At 49.4% G+C, this 22,136-nt stretch overlaps 2 protein-coding genes across 8 annotated transcripts in view; both read left to right on the top strand.

Moving 5' to 3' along the window:
- The first annotated feature begins 1,206 nt into the window (after positions 1–1,206).
- Positions 1,207–21,980, top strand: LOC139825729 (dynein axonemal heavy chain 9-like). The gene is made up of 12 exons (XM_071799809.1): positions 1,207–1,438; positions 4,189–4,324; positions 5,351–5,547; positions 5,642–6,066; positions 8,061–8,283; positions 10,551–10,717; positions 11,084–11,954; positions 14,986–15,116; positions 16,223–16,349; positions 19,743–19,895; positions 21,107–21,232; positions 21,864–21,980. The coding sequence occupies exons 1-12, from the start codon at positions 1,223–1,225 to the stop codon at positions 21,957–21,959; spliced, it is 2,868 nt and encodes a 955-aa protein (XP_071655910.1). The 5' UTR covers positions 1,207–1,222; the 3' UTR covers positions 21,960–21,980.
- The window catches only part of LOC139825728 (dynein axonemal heavy chain 9-like), a 36,548-nt gene continuing 36,386 nt past the window's right edge, over positions 21,975–22,136 (top strand). For all 7 annotated transcript variants that reach the window (XM_071799806.1, XM_071799803.1, XM_071799805.1 and 4 more), the window contains exon 1: positions 21,975–22,103. In XM_071799806.1, the coding sequence (XP_071655907.1) occupies positions 21,999–22,103 (105 nt within the window). In that variant the 5' untranslated portion in view covers positions 21,975–21,998. The remainder of the gene's footprint in view (positions 22,104–22,136) is intronic.

The raw sequence follows: 22,136 nt of genomic DNA, 5'->3' as shown, positions 1-22,136 counted from the left end.
GGGCACATTGCTCATGGTTAACCTGCTCACTTGGGTCTCATCAGATTCCTCCCATGTCCCCAGCCTCCATCACCTGGTTCCCAGTGACAGTTCACAGCAGGGCAGGGGACTCTCCAGCAGAGCCAGCACTGGGGAGACAAAGGGCAGCCCCCAGCCTGCCTGCTCCTTCCCATCTTACTTTGATCTGCTTGGGCTGGGGACAGGATCCTGATCCCTTCAGCTTCCCTCTGGGCTTTTGGGGAAGAGAGGCTGCCCTGTAAGCAGTGATGCTGAGGAAACGGCAAGATTGGGGTTTGTGAGAGCTGGCAAGGCTGGGGTTGAAGAGTCTGCTCCCTGCCCGTGCCAGCCCAAGTGACCCACTGTGTGGTCATGTCCCTGTGTCCCCAAGGCACTGCTTTCTCCCTGAGTTGTGCAGGGACTGGGACCCCTTGGCCCAGCCATCTGGCTTGGGACAGACTTCTCCCGGTGGGGGCCAGGGCCACCTCGTTATCCTTTCCAGCCAGATGAAATACTGTGGTTAGTGGTGAGGTTTGTGCACCGTGACTTTGGGATGATTTAACCAGTGTTCTTGCTTGATCAGTTTTAACTGCAAAGCAGAATGGAGGAAGACAATTTGTTTCCTCTTGGTGAAAGCAAACTGCTCGCTGTTGGAATATATATTTCTGTCATCAGGCTTGTGGTATGAACAGGAACAAGTGTCCTCCCTTGGGAACTTGCAAAGCAGAATTCCTCATGCTGAAAAACTCTTTCTCCATTGCACAACAAAGATGAAGGGACTTTCCTGCAGATGAAGTTCCCTGAATCTAAATGCAGCCCTCGCTGGTACCTTGGGCTGTCACAGCCTGTGTTTGTGGGGCTGTGGGTCCCTGCTCTAGTGACAGTGGCAGGAACACTCAGCCTGTTGTCCTTGTTCTCTCTCTGGTAGCAGATTAAATCTGGGTACGGGAAAGGGGGAAGTGTCAGACGTCCCCACGGTGCTGGTGCTCCTGGCAGAAAACAGAGGCTGCAGCTGTACCATGGATTGTTGGGGTAGGAGGGAGCTAGAAGTGACTCTTTTGGTTGAGGTGGTAAGTCTCTTGTGTTAATGATGGGTGAGAAATACATGAAACCGTGGGGGAAAAGTCTTATGGAGAGTGCACAAGAGCTTGGCCATGCAGCTCTGAAAAAAAGTAGTCAATCATCTCATTTTTTACCAGGTGTCTGGGATCACATCTCCGTGGTGATGGATGATGTCCATGACCTCAAGCAGAGGATACAGAAAGCCAAAAACAATGTTGAGGAGATCCAGACCATCGTGGGATCGTGGGCGTCGCCCATATTTGTGAGAAGAGATTGTAAAAGAGAATCGCTGCTGAGCCTGGAGGACTGTCAGGACCGCCTGGAACGGCGTTACAGCCTTGTCCGAGAGTCAGGGCAGAGGATTCATCTGCTGGTGAAGGTGAGGGGGGACCTTCTCCAGGGGTTTGTTGACTCTTCATAGGCTCTGGGTGTCTCTCCGCTCTGGTGAAAATGTCCAGAGCTGCTTCACCTTAAAATTAACTCCCTTAACTCATTTGAAAAACTTACCTGTTGTTGATTAAGGAATACTTTGATGGGTGAGCTGGTACAGCTGAGTGTGCGGGGCTGCTGACCAGGCACCGAGTTTGGAGCAGGAGTGGGAGCCGATGCAGCCCAGTCTGGCTCCCAGTCCTGGTTCTTGTGAAGCCATGAGAGGGGAGTCGTGCATCAGGCTTTGGGATCCTGCTCAGAGGAAAAACTCCTCCGAAATATTCACCTTAAAATGGAGAGGCAGCTGGCTGTGGCTGACCTTTCTGCTTTAGGCTTGTTGTTCCTCTGTGGGAGCAGGAGGTGACGCTGTCAGTCCAGGGAGAAGCTGAGTAACAAGAAAAAAGCTGCTGTCTGAACCCTGGGTTTTTTCCAGTGGCTTTGCCAGAGCTGAGAGTCCTCTTTGCAGAGCAGGAGAAAGCCCAAATCTCTGCGCCTCACCTGCCCAGAGGTTTTAGCGTGTCAGGGACAGCACCTTGGCTGGAAGGCAGATGGATTTTAGGTCCAGCCCACTCCTGAGGGTCACCATCTGGCCTTGGACTCTGGAGAGACTGGGCTGACCCTCTCTGGGACACTGAGCCCTTGTTGCTCACCTTACTTCACTGTCTGCACTCAGCCTTGGGCTTCTGACCCACTTCTGTACCCTCTGAACCCACGGCGAGGATTTTACTATGCCCACGTTGTCCTGCTGCTACAGCTGTGACAGGCTCAACCACCTCCAGCTACACCCAAAAGATGGGAACACTTCCTAAATTGACCGGAGAGAACATGGGGCTGTGGCCAAGGCAGAAGGGCTGGCACCGCTGCTCTGGTGGCTCACAGGGCAGGACCAACTGCAAAGCAGCATGAAGGTCCTGGGGAGGGAAAGGCACCGTGGCCCAAAATAGGATGTCCCCATGCCTCTGTCCTGCTGTGCTGGTCAAACCTGGAGGAACAGCAGCAAAGGGGCCAAGAGCTGGTCTGCTGTGTTTCCCTTGGGTGTTCAGGTCTTCTTTGGAGCAGGTGAGTCTTGAGGCTGCTGAGAGAAGAGCACAGAGAGTTTGGGTACGTGCACCCACAAGCACAGGCAGGACAGTGAGATGCTGGCTTGCATTGCCCTTTTGCACCAGGATGAGGCCTCTGGAGTAAAGGTTCAGTAGAACACCAGTGACAAGGGGGCATTGTCAAATACAAGGGCATGGGACGGTGAAGAGGGGGTGGTGCTTTCAAATGGGCATTCCCATAGTGTTCAGTCCTGTGAAGTTCCCCTTTCTCTTGTGTCAGCAAAATGTGGAGGTGAGTCTGCAAGGCACCAGAGCCCTGGCTTGCTCTGTTAACAGTTTAATCACTCAGCGTTGATGTGTAAAGTTGGGGAGCAGCAACTCTGGGTTGACTCAAGCCCAATTGGCAATGCCACTCTATCTTGAGGAGGCTGAGGCCAGACCTTCTTGCTCTCTGCAACTGTCTGAAAGGAGGTTGGAGCATGGAGGGGGTTGGTCTCTTCTCCCAAGTAGTAAGAGATAGGATGAGAGGAAGTGGCCTCAAGTTGCACCAAGGAAAGTTCAGATTGGATATTAGGAAAAAATAATTCACAGAGAGGATTGTGAAGCTTTGGAATAGGCTGCCCAGAGCAGTGGTGGAGTCACATCCCTGGAGGTGTTAACAAATGTACAGATGGGGTTCTTAGGGACATGGGTTAGTGGTGGAGTTAGGTTATGGTTGGATTCGATGATCTTGAGGGTCTCTTCCAACCAGAATGATTCTATGATCTCGTGTGTGCCAAGCTGCCATGCCACTGGGAATGGCACCCTCTCCTGTGTCCCCAGAGATGAAATACAGCCAGCTTTGAACCCCTGGCAGCAGACTGCAAGCTGGACCTTACGTTTTTTTTGAGCCCGTGCCTGTGTTGAGAGCCCCTGGCAGGCTTAGGAGAAAGAGCCCTCAGAGGGCATAGCAAGGCGAACAGGATCACGGCAGAGCCTGGGAGGTGCAGGGGATGGATACCCAGGCTGGTCTTGTGGGTGTGGAAGAGGAGACGCAAGAAGGATGGGGCCATTCTGTGGCCTAGAAAACCGTGAATTTCCTGACTGTGAACTTGCCTGGAGGTAAGGAACGCAATAAGCTGAGAAGGGAGGCTGTAAGCCAACCGTTTGTCTTCTGATCCCAATCTTTAACTATTTTCACTTGGTTTATTTAAAAACCCTTTTCTGAATTTTAAAGTTCTCTTGTTTTGAGATGACCATTTGTAGGGCAGAGGTGTAAGCAGTCCACTTGGAAGGACTCATCCACCCAAGGTAACATTATACAGGCCACAAGGACTGAGGCTTCAGGCATTGGGATGAGCCTTTGGCCCAGGTCTGCAAAGCACCCTTGAGCCCTTTGGCCTCAGAGAAGAGGGAGGAGAAGGTTGCAGGGCTGCTAAGTCTCTCACGCACTCCATTTTTACCTTGTGATTATTTTGAGTTGCTTCAGATGACAAAGCAGCCCTTGACAGAAGGAGAAAATTGTGGCCATGCTACCAGCAGCAACATCCGTCTGTCTGGTTTCTCACCCCCCGCAGGGCTGGTACCTGTGTGCTCATTGCCATGAGTCCTCAGCTGTGGGCAGCTCTTGTAGGACAGACTCAGCCCCGCTGTATTTCAAAGTGTCATCTTTTTCTTCCAGGAAAACCAGAGCCTCTTACTTGCAGACCCAGCATCTGACATCTGGAAGGCCTATGTGGATGACGTGGATGAGATAGTTCTGGATGGATTCTTCACTGCCATTGAGTGCTCACTCAAGTACCTCCTCGAAAACACAGGTAACTGCTGGTTCCTCAGCTCTGGCCGTGATACCATCTTCAGTCTCACCAAAAGGAAGTTTCTGTTTTGTGCTTTGACTTGTGGTGGTCTTTCTACTCTGCCTCTTGCATTGTCTACAGCAAGTGCTGGAGGAGCCTCCAGACTCAGAGGGTAACTCTGTCCCCTGGTCACTGGAGCAAAGCCTTGCTCAAGGGAAGGGACAGAGATGACTGTGCACCATTTGCTGGGATTTGTGAACAGACAAAATTGGGGCATCATTCCAAGTCTGTTCTTGGGCATCAGCCATCTCCTGACCTCCCATGCACAAAGCATCAAGGTGACACAACCTTTCGTTTGTGGAGAGTCTCAAGAGTTGGTTCTGTGGATGAAAGACATGAAAGAAAAACCTCCATCACTGAGGAGTGAGGAGAGGGGTCACCAAAGCAGAGCTCCTGCCTAAGGCTGCCACGGAGGGTCACTCTGCTGAGAGCAGCTGTGTCCAGCTAAAGCACATCTTCAGAACGCTTCCCTCCTGGATGTGGAGGCACACTGAGCTGGAGAATTGCATCCAGTTCCTCACCATCTTGTTAAAAACAAGCACATAATTTCACATTTGTGAAACCAGTTGGTGTTTTATTTTTTCATGCCTTTCTCCACTAAATTAAAGAGCCTCTTGGTTCCTGTTGTTTTTCTCCTCTTTAAGTACTTATGCGCTGTAATTGTTCAGCTCTCAGACTCCCTTTTGATTAGCTGAAGAGCCTGGTCTCTTTAAGGCTTCCCTCCACAGCATTTTTCCGGTCCTTAAATCACTTGTGTCTCATCTGTTCTCCAGTATCTCCTGTGGGTACCAGAACACCAGCTGGTTTGGCAGCCTCCCCTCTGCGTTGTATGCAGACACAATGTCACTGGACCCAGCGAGTGGGTGTCCCACCTGCCTGGTGTCCCTGTGGGGCATGTGTGTGTCTTGTGGTGGGATGTTAGTGGTGGCTCTAGATCACTTTTCTCCCCTTCAAAAATAACCTGGCACCTCTGTTCTTCCCTACCAGATCCCAAGGCAGGGCTTCCTCCCCTGTTTGAGGTGCAGCTGGATTTGGTGATCCCAGATTTGATATTTCAACCCTCCTTGGACCCTGGCACAAACGACGGCTTCTACGACGTGGTGGAAGGTCTTCTCAACGACATCTACCGGATCTCATCGCTGGTGCCCAGGCTGGCTGAGCACAGCGGCTTCCTCCACTACCAGGTCCGTGGCTGTGGAGCTCCCTCACGCTGTGTGGCAGTGAGGAGGTGCCACGCTGCCCCCGCATCACTGCGAGCTCCTCTCCTCTTCTCTCCAGGCTGACATGGAGGACATGGCTGACCTGGCCGACATGCGCCATGAGCTGATGGGGCGTGTGCAGGCCGTGATGGCGGCCTGCTGTGATTACCGCAGTGCCTTCGACCACTACTCCTACCTGTACGGGGAGGACAGAAAGGAGTTCTTCCGCCAGTTCCTCCTCTACGGGCACATTCTCACTGCGGCAGAAATCGAGGCCCATGCAGAGAACGGGGTCCCTGAGTCACCTCCCACGCTGCAGCAGTTCCGAGAGCAGATTGACTCCTACGAGAAGATCTATGAGGAGGTGAATCGCATCGAGCCCATCAGCATTTTCCAGAGTTGGATGAAAGTTGATGCTCGGCCTTTCAAAGCGTCTCTGCTGAATGTGATTAAACGGTGGAGCTTGGTGTTCAAGCAGCATCTCATGGACCACGTCATGCACAGGTAGGAACCGTTCTACCTCTTCTTCCCAGAACCAAAGTGGGTTTCTCTTGTGTTGGCTGGGCTTTATCATTTCACACTGATAAGCAAAAGGCTAATACAGGAGCAAGAGGAGGGGGCACACACCCCCTGCCAGCTCCATCGCATCTCTGCTAACTTTCATCCCCTCGTCTCTGCTGGGAGCAGCTGGTCCAGCTGAGTGTGTAAAGTGCAAACAGTTCCACGAACTCGGTACCATCGACATCCTGCGAGCTGATGCTGCTGCGACCTACTGTGTGGTGTTGGACAGGATGTCTGTTTGTCTGTTCATCCTGGTCCAACTAATCTAATCTCTTCTAGGGCTCTATGCTTATTTTGTTGAATTTGCCATCAGTAAAGCTGCATTAATGCCATGAGATACTTGCTCCGTTTCTAAATGCAGTGCTCTTTTGAGTGCACTCTTTGTAAAAAAAGTAATTTGGGTTGCCTGGCATGAGCAGTCATGGGGAGGCAGTTTCAAGGTTACAAAAAGGAGGAGCTTTGGATGTAAGTTTTGAATGAACATGTGTTCCCTGCTCTGAATAGCTGCTCAGCCGCCTGGTCTCTGCAGGATGATGTGTTAGGTGATTTATTTGAGTAGTAGCAGCTGAAGGATGCCACAGGGCTTGGATGCTTACGAAGAAATATTTACAGACATATGTACTAGTGAAGGCTGCTGCGTGTGGTGGCTGCTGTGATCTCTTGTGTTCTTTTCAGCACGATAATTCCTGTGCAAAGAGGTTTTTGCATAGGTTAGAACAGGCATTTAGGAGTTCTTATTAAGAGCTCCTGACTCAGCAGTTTAGTCTTTAATAGGTGAAGTGTTTAGGGCTATGTTTTGGTCCAGCAGCATCCACAGAATTTAAGCGGGCACTTCAAAAGTAAGCGTTTTGAGAAGGGAAGAATGGAAAGGACCAAAGATCCAGGAGCCCATCAAGCTCTGCTAACAGTGTCCAGCAGCTGGTGAGATCAAGAAGCAGGTAGGGAAACTTCCCCCAAATAGTCTCCTTGTCTCTAACCATTCATACCTGAGGACTTTGAGAGTCATGGGTTGTACCTTTGTATCTAAAGACCTGGATGGATTTTTTTTTCTCCCACAAATGTTCGGTTGCTTTTCTGAACCGCTGTGAATTTTTAACATCTGCATCCTTCTGCAGCAGAGACTTACCCTCTGAAATAAGGCAGCGTGCGAAGAAGAATCCCTGTTTGTTGTAGCTTTACAACCTACCAGGTTCATTTGTTGAATTCTTGTATTGGAAGAGATGACATGAAAACTGTCCTTTCAAATTCACTCTCTTGAGACCACAGACCCGAGCTCACAGGTCTCCCTTATAGAATCATAGGATAGAGTCATAGAATCTGTTTGGTTGGAAGAGACCATCAAGATCACAGAGTCCAACCATAACCTAACTCTGGCGCTACCCCATGTCCCTGAGAACCTCATCTATATGTCTATCCAACCCCTCCAGGGATGGTGACTCCACCACTGCCCAGGGCAGCCTGTTCCAAGGCCCGACAGCCATTTCTGTGAATAATTTTTTTCCTAATACCCAATCTGAACCTCCCCTGGAGAAATTTGAGGCCATTTTATCTTATCACTTGCTACCTGAGAGAAGAGACCAACCCCCTCCATGCTCCAACCTCCTTTCAGACAGTTGCAGAGATCAGGTCTCCCCTCATCTCCTGTTCTCCAGGCTGAACAGCCCCAGCTCCCTCAGCTGCTCCTCGTAAGACTTGTGCTCCTCAAATGCCTTTTCTCCAACCTGTGAAGTCCCAACCCATTTATCCGTTCCTCACAGGAAGCTGTACCACATCTATGGATCCCTGTGAGCATGAACTGTGGTTCTGATGCCCTCAGCATGTTGCCATGTGATGGGCAGAGTTAGCCAGGCCTTTCCCTCTCCGTGCCAGTCCAGCTGCCTGGATGATTCCGGTAGGAACTGCTCTCATTTGGTGCTTTCCTGTTTTGTGTTCTACAGCTTGTCTGACCTGGACGAGTTCATAAAAACTGCTGACAAAGGTTTGAGCAAAAAGGTTGAAAAAGGCGATTATGATGGTTTGGTGGAGATCATGGGGCATCTCCTGGCCGTTAAGGAAAGGCACAGTGTCACCGATGCCATGTTCGAGCCCCTGAAGCAAACCGTCGAACTGCTGAAGACGTATGAGCAAGAGCTGCCGGAGGAAGTCTATAAGCAACTGGAGGTGGGTGAAAAGCTGCGGTGGACACGGCGGTTTGCCAAGTAGCCAGCGTCAAAGAGTATGAGCTTAAGAGCATTGCAGGAATATTTAAAGCCCCACTCCCTGTCATTAGAGGGCCTCAGTGGATAGTATTTTACTATTGTGGGATGTGCCTTAATAGCTCTAAATTTTGGAGTTATATTGAGGTTTTTCTTTTAAAGCAGAGATTAAGCCTTTTGTTATGTATGAAAAACATAGAATTGCCTGCTCCAACTCTCAGCGATTACTCTTGAAAAAAATTAATGCATTTTCAAATACATCTGTTAATTAGTTTGAATTATAATTATTTTTAAATAAGCCAGTTCTTGGCAACTGTGGAGATGGGAAGGATAATGTTGGCAGAGGAGTCGCCTTCTCATAGGACTTCAGTCCTCCACTAGGTCTATAACACCCAATCTGCTTGACCCAAAGGACATCACTGGGAGCACGTTATGAAAGTATTTCAGCACCTTTCCGCATCTGGCCCTGATGAATCAATTTTTCTTTGGGGAATTCTTCTCATTTCTGGACCGGGGACCATGAGGTGAAGGCTGGAAAAGCCTGTGGGATGCCCAGCCAGCCTTGGGGAACTGGCAGCAGTCACCATGTTACGGTGGAGGAGCGTGTGGCTGCGTACTGATGGATACCCCTTAGTCACGGGGCGTTGTGTGCAGAGGGCTCTGTGTAGGACACCAGGTTTAAGGCAGAGCTTTTTGGGGAGAAGTTCCTCCCTCTGCTGCAGGCTTGGATGGGACCTGAGCGGGGTTTAGCAATCCCCCAGTTTTCTGCTGGTGCAGCCGTGATCCACGGATGGTTGTATCACCAAATCTGACACGGGTAAGGGTCCTAAAGATAACTGGATTCCTACAGACACCCTGAAAAACAGAAGAGCTGCATTAAATGAATGTTTTGGCTGCTACAGCAGCTTCAGTTCAGCATAAAAAATGGTGCTATGGGGAACCCAGCTCTGCTGATTCCTCTGCCCAAGAGCTGCTTGCTTGGTGCCTGTTTGTGCGTGTAGATTTGAACAACTGATTTATTTTTCTGACAGAAGAAATGAGGTATGCAGGGCAGCCATTCAGATGTAGGAGATAACAAAACAGTTTCGTTCTTTCTGGCAAGTGACAGCAACACATAGTTGAATAATTCATTCACTGCTGTACACAGTAGGAAAACCAAAGTAAGTTCCTCCAGGTACCGCTCCCTCCATGGCCATGAAGATGGATGGGCTGGAGCTGATAGTTTGTATGAGGAGGACAAGGAAGCAGCTCCATGTGTGCCCTGCTATGGTCATGGATAGTGATTTCTACAGAGACTGGAACATGAAGTGCCAGAAAGAGACCCCTCAGGAGGGACTGGCCCTGCTCTGGCCGCCTCTGCTGCCTCCAGGTTATTTCGCTTCTTTGCATAGTGTTGGTGCATCTCCATTAGTCTTCTCAACTATGTGCACTGGGATGAAAAGAAGCCCAAAGTCTTTCCTGTAGGCTGGCACAGTACCTGGGGAAGTGGGAGAGCAAAGCTGTGGGACTTGAGGACAGCAGAGCCCTGGCTGGTGTCACTGTCTGGGGTGAGGATTTGGCTCGAGAAGTCTAGTGAGAAGAGAAGAAATCAAATCTCTTTCTAAATAAAATCCCAGGTGCAAAGGGTGGATTGTTAGCAGTGCTGTGCACCAGCAGCTTGGATGCAGTCCTGAGAAAGAAACTGTCTTATTTAGTACTAATATTATACAGGCAGGCTGGAGGGATTTGCCCCAGAAAGCTCTGTAGAAGTCCTTCTGGCATAATATCTTCTGCTCTAAGAGCTGGCTGGAAGTTTCCCAGGCTCTGTTTCTTAATTAGCTCTGGGAAGCCGGACGATCTGATGAACTTGCATCCTCAGCCCACCCTCCTGCCTCCAGCCAGCTCTGGGTCCCGCTGGGCTCGGTGTCAGGAGAACTGTGCTCTCTCAACCACCGAGCCATCCTGGGAGCCCAGGATCTGGTCTGGGACCCTTCTTCTGAAGTTATTTAACATGTTTTTGCAATCAGAGCAGTCAGTTTTAAAGTCTCAGTCTTCATTCGTCTTCAAAATTGTGGATAACTGATAAGTTTTATCCCAAATTGTGTTTAGCTTTTGCATCACAACAAAACTTCCTTGCAGTTTTAGGCATGGAATCTGTTGCTTTTCCTGTTCTGTGATTGTCCATAAACAGATCAGTCACATCTTATATCAAATAGCAAATACTGCCTACCGTCATTTAAATTTTGCTTGCAGGAGCTGCCAGAAAAATGGAACAATATAAAGAAGCTGGCGATAGCTGTGAAGCAGCATGTGGCTCCTCTGCAGGCGAACGAAATGACAGTTGTGCGCAAGAGCTGTGCGGCGTTTGATGTTGAGCAACACAGATTCAGAGAGCGATTTCGGAAAGAAGCACCATTCAGGTACAGTGAAATTATAACATCAGAGAAGCCCTGAGGAAGAAAAGCTTCATGGGATCATCTCGGAGTGTCCTGAGGATGTGTTCTTGAACCCTTGCATACATTTCCTACCTGCTCACGGTGTTGTATCTGTTATGCCCTGGGTGTTTTGTCCCTGCAAACACTGTAAGGTGTTAGCAAGAGATTCAATCTGGATGCTGAGTGCACAATATTGCTTAAAGGGGTTGTCAGCAGTGCCATGTGGCTGCACCATCAATGGGTACTATAGATGTATCATGTCTGCTTTGTGTCTCAGAGGCACCATTTGTTTTATGTTTTCTTTAGAAGTTGTTACAATATCACTTATGAAGAATAAACATTTCTTTCTAGGTTTGACACCAAAAAGCCTTATCAACTGCTGGATACAAAGCACATTGAGATTAAACAAATGGAGTCAGCCATGACCTCGATTTATGAATCAGCTGGTCTGTTTGAAGTCATAGTGCCAGACTATAAACAACTGAAGCAGTGCCGAAAGGAGCTGTGTCTTCTCAAAGAGCTCTGGGATATGATCTCCCTTGTGGGCACTTGCCTTGATGACTGGCAGACCACCAAATGGGCGGATATTAACGTGGAAAACATGGATCTGGAGTGTAAAAAGTTTGCAAGAGAGATTCGGAATTTGGATAAGGAGGTGAGGGCGTGGGATGCTTTCACTGTGCTGGACAGCAAGGTGAAGAACATGCTGACGGCCCTGAAAGCTGTGGCAGAACTTCAAAATCCCGCCATTAGGGAAAGGCACTGGAATCAGCTGATGCAGGTGACGGGTGTGAGGTTTGTGATGGACTCGGACACCACGCTGGCTGACCTCCTGAAGCTCAACCTCCATAACTTTGAGGATGAGGTTCGTGGCATTGTGGACAAAGCGGTACGAGAAATGAGTATGGAGAAAGTCCTGAAGGAGCTAAAAATGACTTGGAGCACCATGGAGTTTCAGTATGAGCCTCACCCCCGGACGAACATCCCGTTGCTGAAGTCAGACGAGGAACTCATAGAAACTTTAGAAGACAACCAGGTGCAGCTGCAGAATTTAATGACATCCAAATGTATTGCTTTCTTCTTGGAGGAAGTGTCCATATGGCAGAGGAAGCTGTCCACAACAGATTCCGTCATTTCTCTCTGGTTCGAAGTGCAGCGTACGTGGTCTCACTTGGAGAGCATATTCATAGGCTCAGAAGATATACGGGCACAGCTTCCTAAGGTATGAAATCCCAAATCCTATTTTTCCTGTGTGGAAAGCGTTGAAGAAGAGCCTCCATTACACAGAAGAAGGTTGTCTATATTGCCGTGTTCCCCCAAGCAGGACTGTTCTCTTGCTGCATTGCTTTCTTGGAGGCTCCCTTAATGCTACAGCAGTTTCCCCAGTGTTGCCCCAGGCTGTTTTTGTACTGTTGGTTGTGCCTGAACCCTGCTGAGAAACTGTTTTTCCTCCCCTCCACCATTGCACAGCAGATGCAGAGTTCCTGGAGGCTGAGCAGGAGGCTGCTGGCTTCCTTCAGTGATACAGGCATGTTCCCTCTTTCCTTGGAGGGGAGAAGACGGAGATAATTACTCAGATGGTGCAAATTGTCAAATCAGAGCTGGACCAGGCAGCTTTGCAGTATCCGCTTCCCTGCCTCCAGTGCTGGTGCAGCAGGAGAGCAGCTCTTCTCCCACTTCAGCTTCAGAAAATTGAGCAGAGTTGTCACTGATGCCCTCCTCAGGGTTGTGACCTCCTCAGGGCTGTCTTTGAGTCCAGCTTCCAGTCTTATTCCCTATTCTCTTGATTATTTAGAAAATCTTCCAAGCTTGTTCCTGGCCCCGCTGGACCACTCGCAGCCCTGTGGAGGAACCTGCCTTTCACTCACGAGTGACCCACAGTTGGCTGTGTGACCCCCGTCCCTGTTCACGAGCAGCATCGCTGACAGCACCACTGGGGGACGAACACCCACGAGGGGATGTGCGCAGCCCATTGACCCCTGGACAACACACTGTTCTGTCTCCAACCCTGCACTCTGCTCTGCTTGGACTGTTCCTCCATCTGCTTCAGAGAGCACGCTGTGCTGAGTGTCCTGGGGGCAGTTTTTGGCCCCTCACACCAAGAAAGCCCTTGTGGTGCTGGAGCAAGTTGAGAGAAGGGAATGGAGCTGGTGAGGGGCCGGAGCACAAGTGTGATGGGAGCGGCTGAGGGACCTGGGGGGTTCAGCTGGAGAACAGGAGCTGAGGGGAGACCTTCTGATCTCTGAACTGCCTGAAAGGAGCTTGGAGCCAGGGGGGGTCGGGCTCTGCTCCCCAGGAACAAGCGCCAGGAGCAGAGGAAACGGCCTCAAGTTGCACCAGGGGAGGCTGAGGTTGGATCTGGGGAACAATTTCTTCCCCAAAGGGCTGTGGGGCATTGGAACAGGCTGCCCAGGGCAGTGCTGGAGTCACCAGCCCTGGAAGATGTATAGATGAGGAACATGGTTTAGTACTAGATTTAGGTTATGGTTGGACTCAGTGATCTCAATGGTCTCCTCCAGCTAAATGATTCTATGATTCTGGGCACACCTCGCTCACTGGGCAATATATACAGGTGCTGATAACCAGTGCCCTGAGGCTGTACCATGTGCCAGCAAGCTCTTAATATCCAGGAGCTATCTAATGTCATGTATGAAATTGCATCATGATTTACATTTGCATCCTGCTGGGCAGCTGTCTGCATCTCAGTAGCTGTCTGGCAGTGGTATGAACCATAGAACCATAGGATGTCCTGACTTGGAAGGACCCATCAGGATTGTCAAGTCCAACTCCTGTCCCTGCACAGGACACCCCACAATTCACCCCATGTGTCTGAGGATGTTGTCCAGTCTCTCCTTGAACACTGTCAGGTTGGGGCTGTGACCCCTCCCTGGGAGCCTGTTCAGTGTCCAGCACCTCTGGGTGAAGAACCTTTTCCTCATGTCCCACTGACCCTCCCTGGCACATCTTCTGCCATTCCCTGGGTTCTGTCACTGTCACAGAGAAGAGCTCAGCCCTGCCCCTCCTGCTCCTGCTGAGGAACCTGCAGCCCCATGAGCTCTGCCCTCAGTCTGCTCTGCTCCAGCTGAGCAAACCCAGGGACTTCAGCCGCTCCTCATACGGTTTCCCCTCCGAACCCTTCACCAAGTTCATGTCCCTCCTCTGGACACCCTCCAGTAGCTTTATCTCCTTTTCTCCTGTGTCCCCAGCCCTGCACACAGTGAATGCTCCAGGTGAGGCCGCCCCAGCACAGAGCAGAGCGGGACGATCCCCTCCCTGCCCGGCTGGCCGTGCCGTGCTGGATGCACCAGGACACGGGGCCCTCTTGGCTCCAGGGACACAGGTGGCTCAGTCAGCAGCTTCTCTTCCGTAAAAGAAAGACTGAAGCTCAAAGTCTCTGTAGCTGAGCACCCTCAGGATGCATCCAGGGCTGGGGGGATGTGCTGACAGGCTGTGGGATGCTCACCTGGAGCTGGATCTGTGGCGTGAGTGTAGGGAGGGCTCAACCTTCCAGATGGAGCCTTGCTCCTGGGGCTGAACACAGGGTAGCGTGGAAGTGTTACCTGGACTGCTTGGAACACTTGTTCAGTGTCCCGCCTCACTTAGGAGGCCTGACCTGGGAAGAAGGGAGGAGCAGAGATGTTTTGAACATAGCTTGCTTTATTCTTCAGTGTTTAGCTCCAGAAATTCAGAGTCCCTGTTAGATATGGAGCATAATTGTTGATGTGGGCCTCCGGTGCTGACGTGGGGTTTCCATACCCTCATTGAAGGCAAGGAAGGGCTCTCCTCTACAAGAGTCATCATACCCGTTTTGTGGATGGGTGTTGGGATTCCTGTGCTGTAGCAGGAGGGGAGGAGTGCACTCACATGAGGCTGGTAGCCTTTCCACGGCGTGGGAGCATCTCCTGCTGCTGCAGCCAGGGAAACTTGGTACTTCACCTGGACATGGGAGAGAGAGATTTATGAGGTTTTCCAAGGGGAATTAAATCCCATGAAAATGGTTGGTCCTAGACATTGCCTCCTGCATGGAGCACTTTATCCACAACCCCTTTGGGATACAGTGACAAGAAGGCAAGTGCCTGTTTGCAGACTAGTTTCAGGCAAGTCAGTGGAAGAGCCATTCTGGAATGGTGGAGGGGTCCCTGTCTGCACTGGACAGAAGGTTTTCCCCTCAACCCAAAGACAGCACCCAGAGGATGGAGACCTTTAGCACAAAATCCATGTTTTACCATGAACATGTTTGTGTTGCTTTTTAGGACTCCAAACGCTTTGAAGGGATTGATGTGGACTTTAAAGAACTGGCCTATGAAACTCAGAAAACCCCAAATGTGGTTGAGGCCACCAATAAACCAGGTCTGTCCCAACAACTGGAGGACATTCAGAGTAGGTAGGTACAAGTCCCAGGATTTTGTCAGAGACTGGGATCAGCTCTAATAAGTTGGTTTAACCTGTGCTCCAAGGCTTTCCTTCTGGACTGTGCGTTCTTTGCATTCACACATTGAGTCTTTTTATTCATGATCCATCACCCTGAAGCCCCCAAGGTGGATTCTGGCTTTGCGTATGTGCAAACTCTTATCTTGAATATTGATTTGCACACATACAAAGCTAGGCACTCAGTTGGTTTTAATAACATGTGGCCTCACTGCCACCCCAAATTTGGTGTCTTAAATATCTATTTAGCAGTCCAAGCAGGGATATCTGCAGCAGAGCTGATCCCATGTGCTTTAATTAACAAAATTATCTTTGTGTGTGTACCCTTCACAGATGGTATAACTAAACTCCCTGAGAAAGACCTTAATGTCCAGAGATGGATACAGTTCTCACCTAACATATGAGCTACTCTACCTGGAACACACCTAACAAGTTAACGTGATAGCTGTTGTGTCAGTAATAACTATCCATTTAAAATGGAGATCTAATTTTACTTCCTAAACAGATAAGGCCCGTGTTCCCCACAGAGGACTAACTGCATGTTATTTATGAACTTTGAAAGCTCAGCAGCAGTTTAACATGTAAACACTGAGAGATTCATTTTAGAACGGAGCAAACAAGTTTCTTTTCAGGCTTCACAAGCACAAAAAGCTGAGTAGGTTTGAATCAGACTTTAAAATGTGCTCATTAGAATAAAAGCAGTTTTGGAAACTTTCATCCTAGTGTGAAATCACCTGTGGCAGTTGAGAGCTTGTCTAAAACAGTAAGTCAGACTGCAAAGCCTTTCTAGCCTCTTCTTCCACCTGTGTTTCTGCTTTTTGGTGAGGATTCTCTGACTCTTTGTCTGTTTGACCCTTGGGAGTGGAGAGAGATCTATGAGTTACTATGTGCTTTGTTATCTATTTGGAAAATGCTGTAAAGGACCAGCCTGCAGGCTCAGCTCATGTCTGGCATTTCCCCATGGGAGGGGAGAATCTGCTCGATAACCCAAACTGTAGCACGACACATTAAAGGATATTCACCCGCCTGTCCTGGGCTCTATTTTTCTGCTCTTCTCCCCAGGTTGTCCCTGTGTGAGAAGGCTTTGGCTGAATATTTGGACATGAAAAGATTGGCCTTTCCCAGATTTTACTTTGTTTCTTCAGCAGATGTATTGGATATTCTTTCCAATGGCACCAACCCACAGCTGGTAAGCCTTGCACTATGTCACCTTCACATTTTCCAGCTGTCAGTAATGTCAGGGTGGAAGATGCTGTCTAGGGACTCAGCTGTAGCTTATCCTTTCTTGAGTGCCTTTTCTCCCACCCTCACTTGGATTAACAATAACTCTTTCACTGCTGGCCTTCATCTGTCGTCTCTGAAAGGCAATGCGCACACTGTATGTTGTCCCATCTGTCCCTGGTGATGCTTGCAGATGGTTCTGAAAGCACTGCACAGAGCAGAGCTATGTTCTTGATACCATAAAAACAGTGGGTTTGTTTCTGCTGGGATACAGTGAGGTCGGGGGAAACCATTTCTTGAGGATCTCAGCCAAAACTTGTTGCTGAGCTTGGTTCCCCAAGCTGGGATGCCAGCAAACAGCATCTGTTGTTGAAAGAGCCACAGACCGGTCATTCAAATGTGACAGTGTTGACAACCGAGGGCTTGGAGACGTCTCTGTTTTTAGGCAGAGGAGACATCTGCTAGTCAGCCACTTCTTCCTTCCCCCATGCAAAGGTCTTTGGGATGGCCTGTTTACAGGGGAAGAGCAGAACACAGCCTGGAAGAGGTAAGACAGCTGGTGGTCAGACAGTGGCTGTGGCCAAGGCAGGACTTCCTTGGGTTGCCACCCACCCCTGCACAGCTCTGCTTGGCCTTGTTTGGGACGCATCTTTTATTCAGAGGTTGGTGCATAAAACCAGTCAAAACGTTCACAGCAAAAGGCGAGTGTTGGATGATGAACAAAGTCCTAATTCTGTCTTTTGGTAGCGAGTATTTTCACTTTCTTCAGGCTTTCCACCATTTTCAGTATTGATGTGAGCACAGGAATGGAGCAGGTTTGCATGTGTATTTGGAAATGCTGTTGTTTACCTCTAACCTGTAACGCTGCTTCTATCTGTGTCTGCTGCTGGGTGATTTCAGCCCACAGAGTATCATAAATACATAGTTGATTGATATTTAAAATGAAGAGGAAAAAAAAACCACAGGAAGCAAAGATACTGTGTTGAAATGCTCTGTTGAGTAAGAAGAAATTCCTGGTGTTTTCTGTTATTCAAAAGTATTTGCAGTAAAATCAAAGTAAATGTCAAGCAGTATCATACATAGATACACTCTCAGCCTTCCCAATGTAGTTTCAAAGTCTGATGATTCCTAAAGGAGGATTAAATACACAATGACATTATCCTCGTGAACTGGGTGCTGAACTTGTGCAGATTCAGGTGCGTTCGGGCTCTGGCAGCAGGATCGCAGCAAGTGCTGGGGTTGTGTCCGAACCCTCCAGACTGGACAGGGTCTGGGAAGGGGCAGCTGGGGATTTGTGACCAGAAGCTTCTACATGTAAGAAAAAGTTTCTACGGTTTACTTACGGTTTGAAAAGAGATAAGCTTATGGCCTCAAGATACGCTTAATGGCCTCAAGTTGTGCCAGGGGAGGTTCAGATTGGATATTGTAAAAAAATTCTTCCCAGAAAGGGCTGTGGGGCATGGGAACAGGCTGCCCAGGGCAGTGCTGGAGTCACCATCCCTGGAGGGGTTTAAAAGACATTTAGACGAGGTTCTTAGGGACATGGATTAGTGCCAGAGCTAGGGTATGGCTGGACTTGATCCTGAGGGTTTCTTCCACCCAAAATGATTCTGTGATCTGGGGGGATGCTGAGTGCCCTGTGCTTCTCAGAGTCACTTAGCACCTCCCAGGGTTTGGCCCTGCTTGTATGTGTGTGAGAAGCTGCGTCCACTTGCAGCACAGCTCATGAGAGGGAGGGTTGTAGTTCTTTGTGAGTCAGTGAGTCAGAATTAGATGGACAAATCCACCTCCACCCTTCCTTCTCTGAAAGCATCAGAGCATTGGGCATCTCACGCAGAATCCCAGAATGTCAGGGTTGGAAGGGACCTGGAAAGCTCATCCAGTGCAATCCCCCCATGGAGCAGGAACACCCAGCTGAGGTTCCACAGGAAGGGGTCCAGGGGGTTTGAATGTCTGCAGAGAAGGAGACTCCACAACCTCCCTGGGCAGCCTGGGCCAGGCTCTGACACCCTCACTGAGAAGAAGTTTCTTCTCAAATTTAAGTGAAACCTCCTGTGTTCCAGTTTGAACCCATTCCCCCTTGTCCTATCACTGGTTGTCACCGAGGAGAGCCTGGCTCCATTCTCCTGACACTCCCCCTTTATATATCTGTAAACATGAATGAGTCCCCCCTCAGTCTCCTCTTGTCCAGCTCCAGAGCCCCAGCTCCCTCAGCCTTTCCTCACACGGGAGATGCTCCACTCCCTTCAGCATCTTGGTGGCTGCGCTGGACTCTCTGCAGCAGTTCCCTGTCCTTCTGGAACGGAGGGGCCACAACTGGACACAATATTCCAGATGTGGTCTCACCAGGGCAGAGCAGAGGGGCAGGAGAACCTCTCTGACCTACTGACCACCCCCTTCTAACCCACCCCAGGTACCATTGGCCTTCCTGGCCACAAGGGCCCAGTGCTGGCTCATGGTCACCCTGCTGTCCCCAGGACCCCCAGGTCCCTTTCCCTCATTTCTCATCTCCCCTGTGGGAGTTTTTCTACCTCTCTGCTGTAATTGAGAGAGGCAGCTCCTGTCTGGGACTGCTTTGGGAGCTTCCCCTTTCTGTGGGGACGTCAATCCTAGGAGAATCTCACCTTCATTGGCGTGGGGCGCGCAGTGATGCAGTTGTGTGTTACGCAGTGGTCTGGAAGAAGTGCTGGTGACCTGCTCAGCTCCCAGCAGGCAGATGCTGATGTTGAGAGCCCACAGCATCTCCCTGTTGGCTTTGCAGACTCAGATGGAGGTGAACAGGAAAGAACTGAATTATTCTTTTCCTTCTGGAAGAGTGCTTTTGGTGAACATGGTTGTTCTATAGGAGGTCTGGGCTGTTTATCATAGGTCTTAGGCAGAAATAAAGATCTTTCTTCTCCATGAAAGAGAATTTAGGATATTTCACTAGCACAAAATCAGTTTCTAGTAGTGGAAAAACAGGAAAGTTCATAGTGAAGAAAACTCCACGTTGTGCTGAGAATAGGATGAGGTGGAGAAATGGCTACAGACTTCTCATCACTACATGTAGGGAAATTTGGGGTAGGAGTCATGAGGTGTTTCAATGTTTTCTATGCTTTTGCTCTGTATGGAAGATTTCCCAATGGAGAAACATGATTTATTAAGGCATCTCTGTTTTCTAAATTACGTAGAAATAGGTGGAAGTATTACAAGAGACAGCAAGAGGCTTTTGTTGGCAGTATGTTGGCCACATTTGAGAAGATGTGGTGCTACCTAAATATCCAAGATATTTTGTTAACATGATTTTGCTTGTGACATGTATAGTGATCTTCATTCCGCTCGTCCTATCTCGGTTGCTTTATTTATACAACCCGTTTTGCAGGTGCAACGTCATCTTTCCAAACTCTTTGACAGTTTGGCCAGGATGAAATTCCAGCTGGACTCTGAGCAAAAGCCAACCAAGGTTGGCCTGGGAATGTACAGCAGAGAGGAGGAGTACGTCAGCTTCAGCGAGCCCTGTGACTGCAGTGGGCAGGTGAGAGGGAAGTCCTTGTCTATCAAAACTGTCCGGTGGAGTCTGCTCCCCTGCCCCTCGTGTGAGATCCCTTGCCAAGACGTCATAGAGCTTCACTGCTCTCCCCTGGTGCATGAGAAAAGCTGGAAGAGGTGGTGATTTAGTACCTCCTTACACCACAACCTTTCGTGTCACTCTGGATAGGTCCTCACTAAGGGGGGACGTGGATGTCGCAGTCCACTGTGAGAGAAAGAGCTGTGCCATTTTTCTGACTAGGTTTTTAATTTGATTTTTTCTAAGACCTTTTGAAGGTTAGTCTTAAAGCTTGCTACAAATATCCTCGGTGAGGGAGGGGATGCAGACTGAAAAGAGACTAAGCTATTCCATAGTACCTCTGCACGGGTGTGTTTGGCAGGAGAAGGCCTTTTACCTGTTTCTCAAGTCTTCATTATTTCATACCACGAGTGAAAGTATGAAATGTAAGAATCAAGCTACTGCTCAGCTTATCTATCCTGGTAGTTTCACCTTTCTGCATGGTCTATTACAGGAAGCTAAAGTACGTAATACCGGCTACTGAGCTCCCCAGCAATGGAGCTTGCTGCGTTCAGTCTGTCTTCTTGTTGAGGGCTTTGCCTGTGAAATATGAAATTCAGCAGGAATTGTGTTCCCAAGTTTGGCAGCATCTTTCTTCTGCTGCTGGCAGACTGCCCACATCCCACCAGGGATTCTGTCATGGCCTGGAGGTGGAACACACCTGACCAAATTATTCATTGACGGAGTTCATTTTGGTTCCTCCTGTAGCTAGAGTTCAAGAAAAAAATCTGTCTTCTGTTCTTGGTGTCTGGAAGTAGATGCTAATCCTACAGTACCAGAATTAGCCAAATCTACCCAGTCTGAAGGAGGCTGTGAGGTTTGGTTAACTCATAGAATGTCCTGAGCTGGAAGGGACCCACCAGGATCATGGAGTCCAAGTCCTGTCCCTGCAGTGACAACCCCACAGGTCACCCCGTGTGTCTGAGGACGTTGTCCAGTCTCTCCTTGAACACTGTCAGGTTGGGGCTGTGACACCTCCCTGGGAGCCTGTTCAGTGTCCAGCACCTCTGGGTGAAGAACCTTTCCCTCATGTCCAGTCTAAAGAGAACTGAGATGCTTGCCTCATTTCCTATCTTCACTAATTACCAAAGGCACTTAAGAAGAGCAAATGTGTTACTGGGATTTAATCTCTTTTCCAGGTTGAAGTCTGGCTCAGTCATGTACTAGACAGCATGAGGGCTACTGTGAGAGATGAGATGACAGAAGCCGTCATGGCTTATGAGGAAAAACCAAGGGAACAATGGCTCTTTGACTATCCTGCCCAGGTATCTGCCACTGCTTCTTATCACCACTCAGGCTGGCTCGTGGAAAGGTAGCTCTTGGGTTCCCCATCAGTCCTGCCCTTCCCTTCTTTCAGCAGCTGTGGACAGGCATGTTTCTGGCCTCCACCTTGCTATCCAGGAGAGAGGGAGGATGAGTTGTCCTTTATCCTGGCGGTCTCCTGATGGAGTTTTCAGGCTGAGCTCCATGCTCTGGTTGGGGCTCTTGGTTGGGTGACAGAGCCCAGGGGCTTGGGCAGTGCAGTCTGTACAGCCAGAGCAGTGAGAGGTGCAGCAGGAAGGCAAAGTGGTGAGGCCTGATAAGAGTGAAGAGCCCCTCAGATGCACCTCTGACAACCTCGTGGTCTCCAACTCTTCCTCCTCTGCTGTGTCAGGCATGTGAAAGGTGCTGATTTACTTATAACTAGCTGCTAAATGTGTCTATCACTGATATGGTGTTTTAAATGAATGTCATGGAGCAGATCCTTGTTGTACTGTCTGCTGTGACTACTGTATGAAAAAATACTTAATTTCATGTCACGGATGTTTCATCCTTGATCTCCCTGTGGATCCGACACTCTTGAACATAAGGAAGCTTTGGTATTTTCCCTGATACTGAACCAGCCTATTTCCCTAGGTGGCGCTTTGCTGCACCCCGATCTGGTGGACAACCGAGGTTGGGATTGCCTTTGCCAGGGTGGAGGAAGGCTACGAGAATGCGATGAAGGAATAGCACAAGAAGCAAGTGACCCAGCTGAACACCCTCGTTACCATGCTGATCGGGCAGCTCTCCAAGGGCGACAGACAGAAAATCATGACCATTTGCACCATCGACGTGCATGCTCGGGATGTGGTGGCAAAGATGATAGCACAGAAGGTTGGTGTTGGCAGTTCAGCACAGTTCTGTGGG

This window comes from Patagioenas fasciata, chromosome 28 (genome assembly GCF_037038585.1).
Source record: "Patagioenas fasciata isolate bPatFas1 chromosome 28, bPatFas1.hap1, whole genome shotgun sequence".
NCBI classification, from domain to species: Eukaryota; Metazoa; Chordata; class Aves; order Columbiformes; family Columbidae; genus Patagioenas; species Patagioenas fasciata.
The sequence above is the reverse complement of the archived record's forward strand: the minus strand, read 5'-3'. Positions and strand labels throughout refer to the sequence as shown.

Bases quoted from the DNA above. Each gene is read 5' to 3' on its own strand.
- LOC139825729 (XM_071799809.1), top strand. From the start codon at position 1,223: ATGGATGATGTCCATGACCTCAAGCAGAGGATACAGAAAGCCAAAAAC. The intron at 5,548-5,641 runs GTCCGTGGCTGT...TCTTCTCTCCAG, and splicing joins GCGGCTTCCTCCACTACCAG to GCTGACATGGAGGACATGGC. The intron at 19,896-21,106 runs GTGAGAGGGAAG...TCTCTTTTCCAG, and splicing joins CCTGTGACTGCAGTGGGCAG to GTTGAAGTCTGGCTCAGTCA.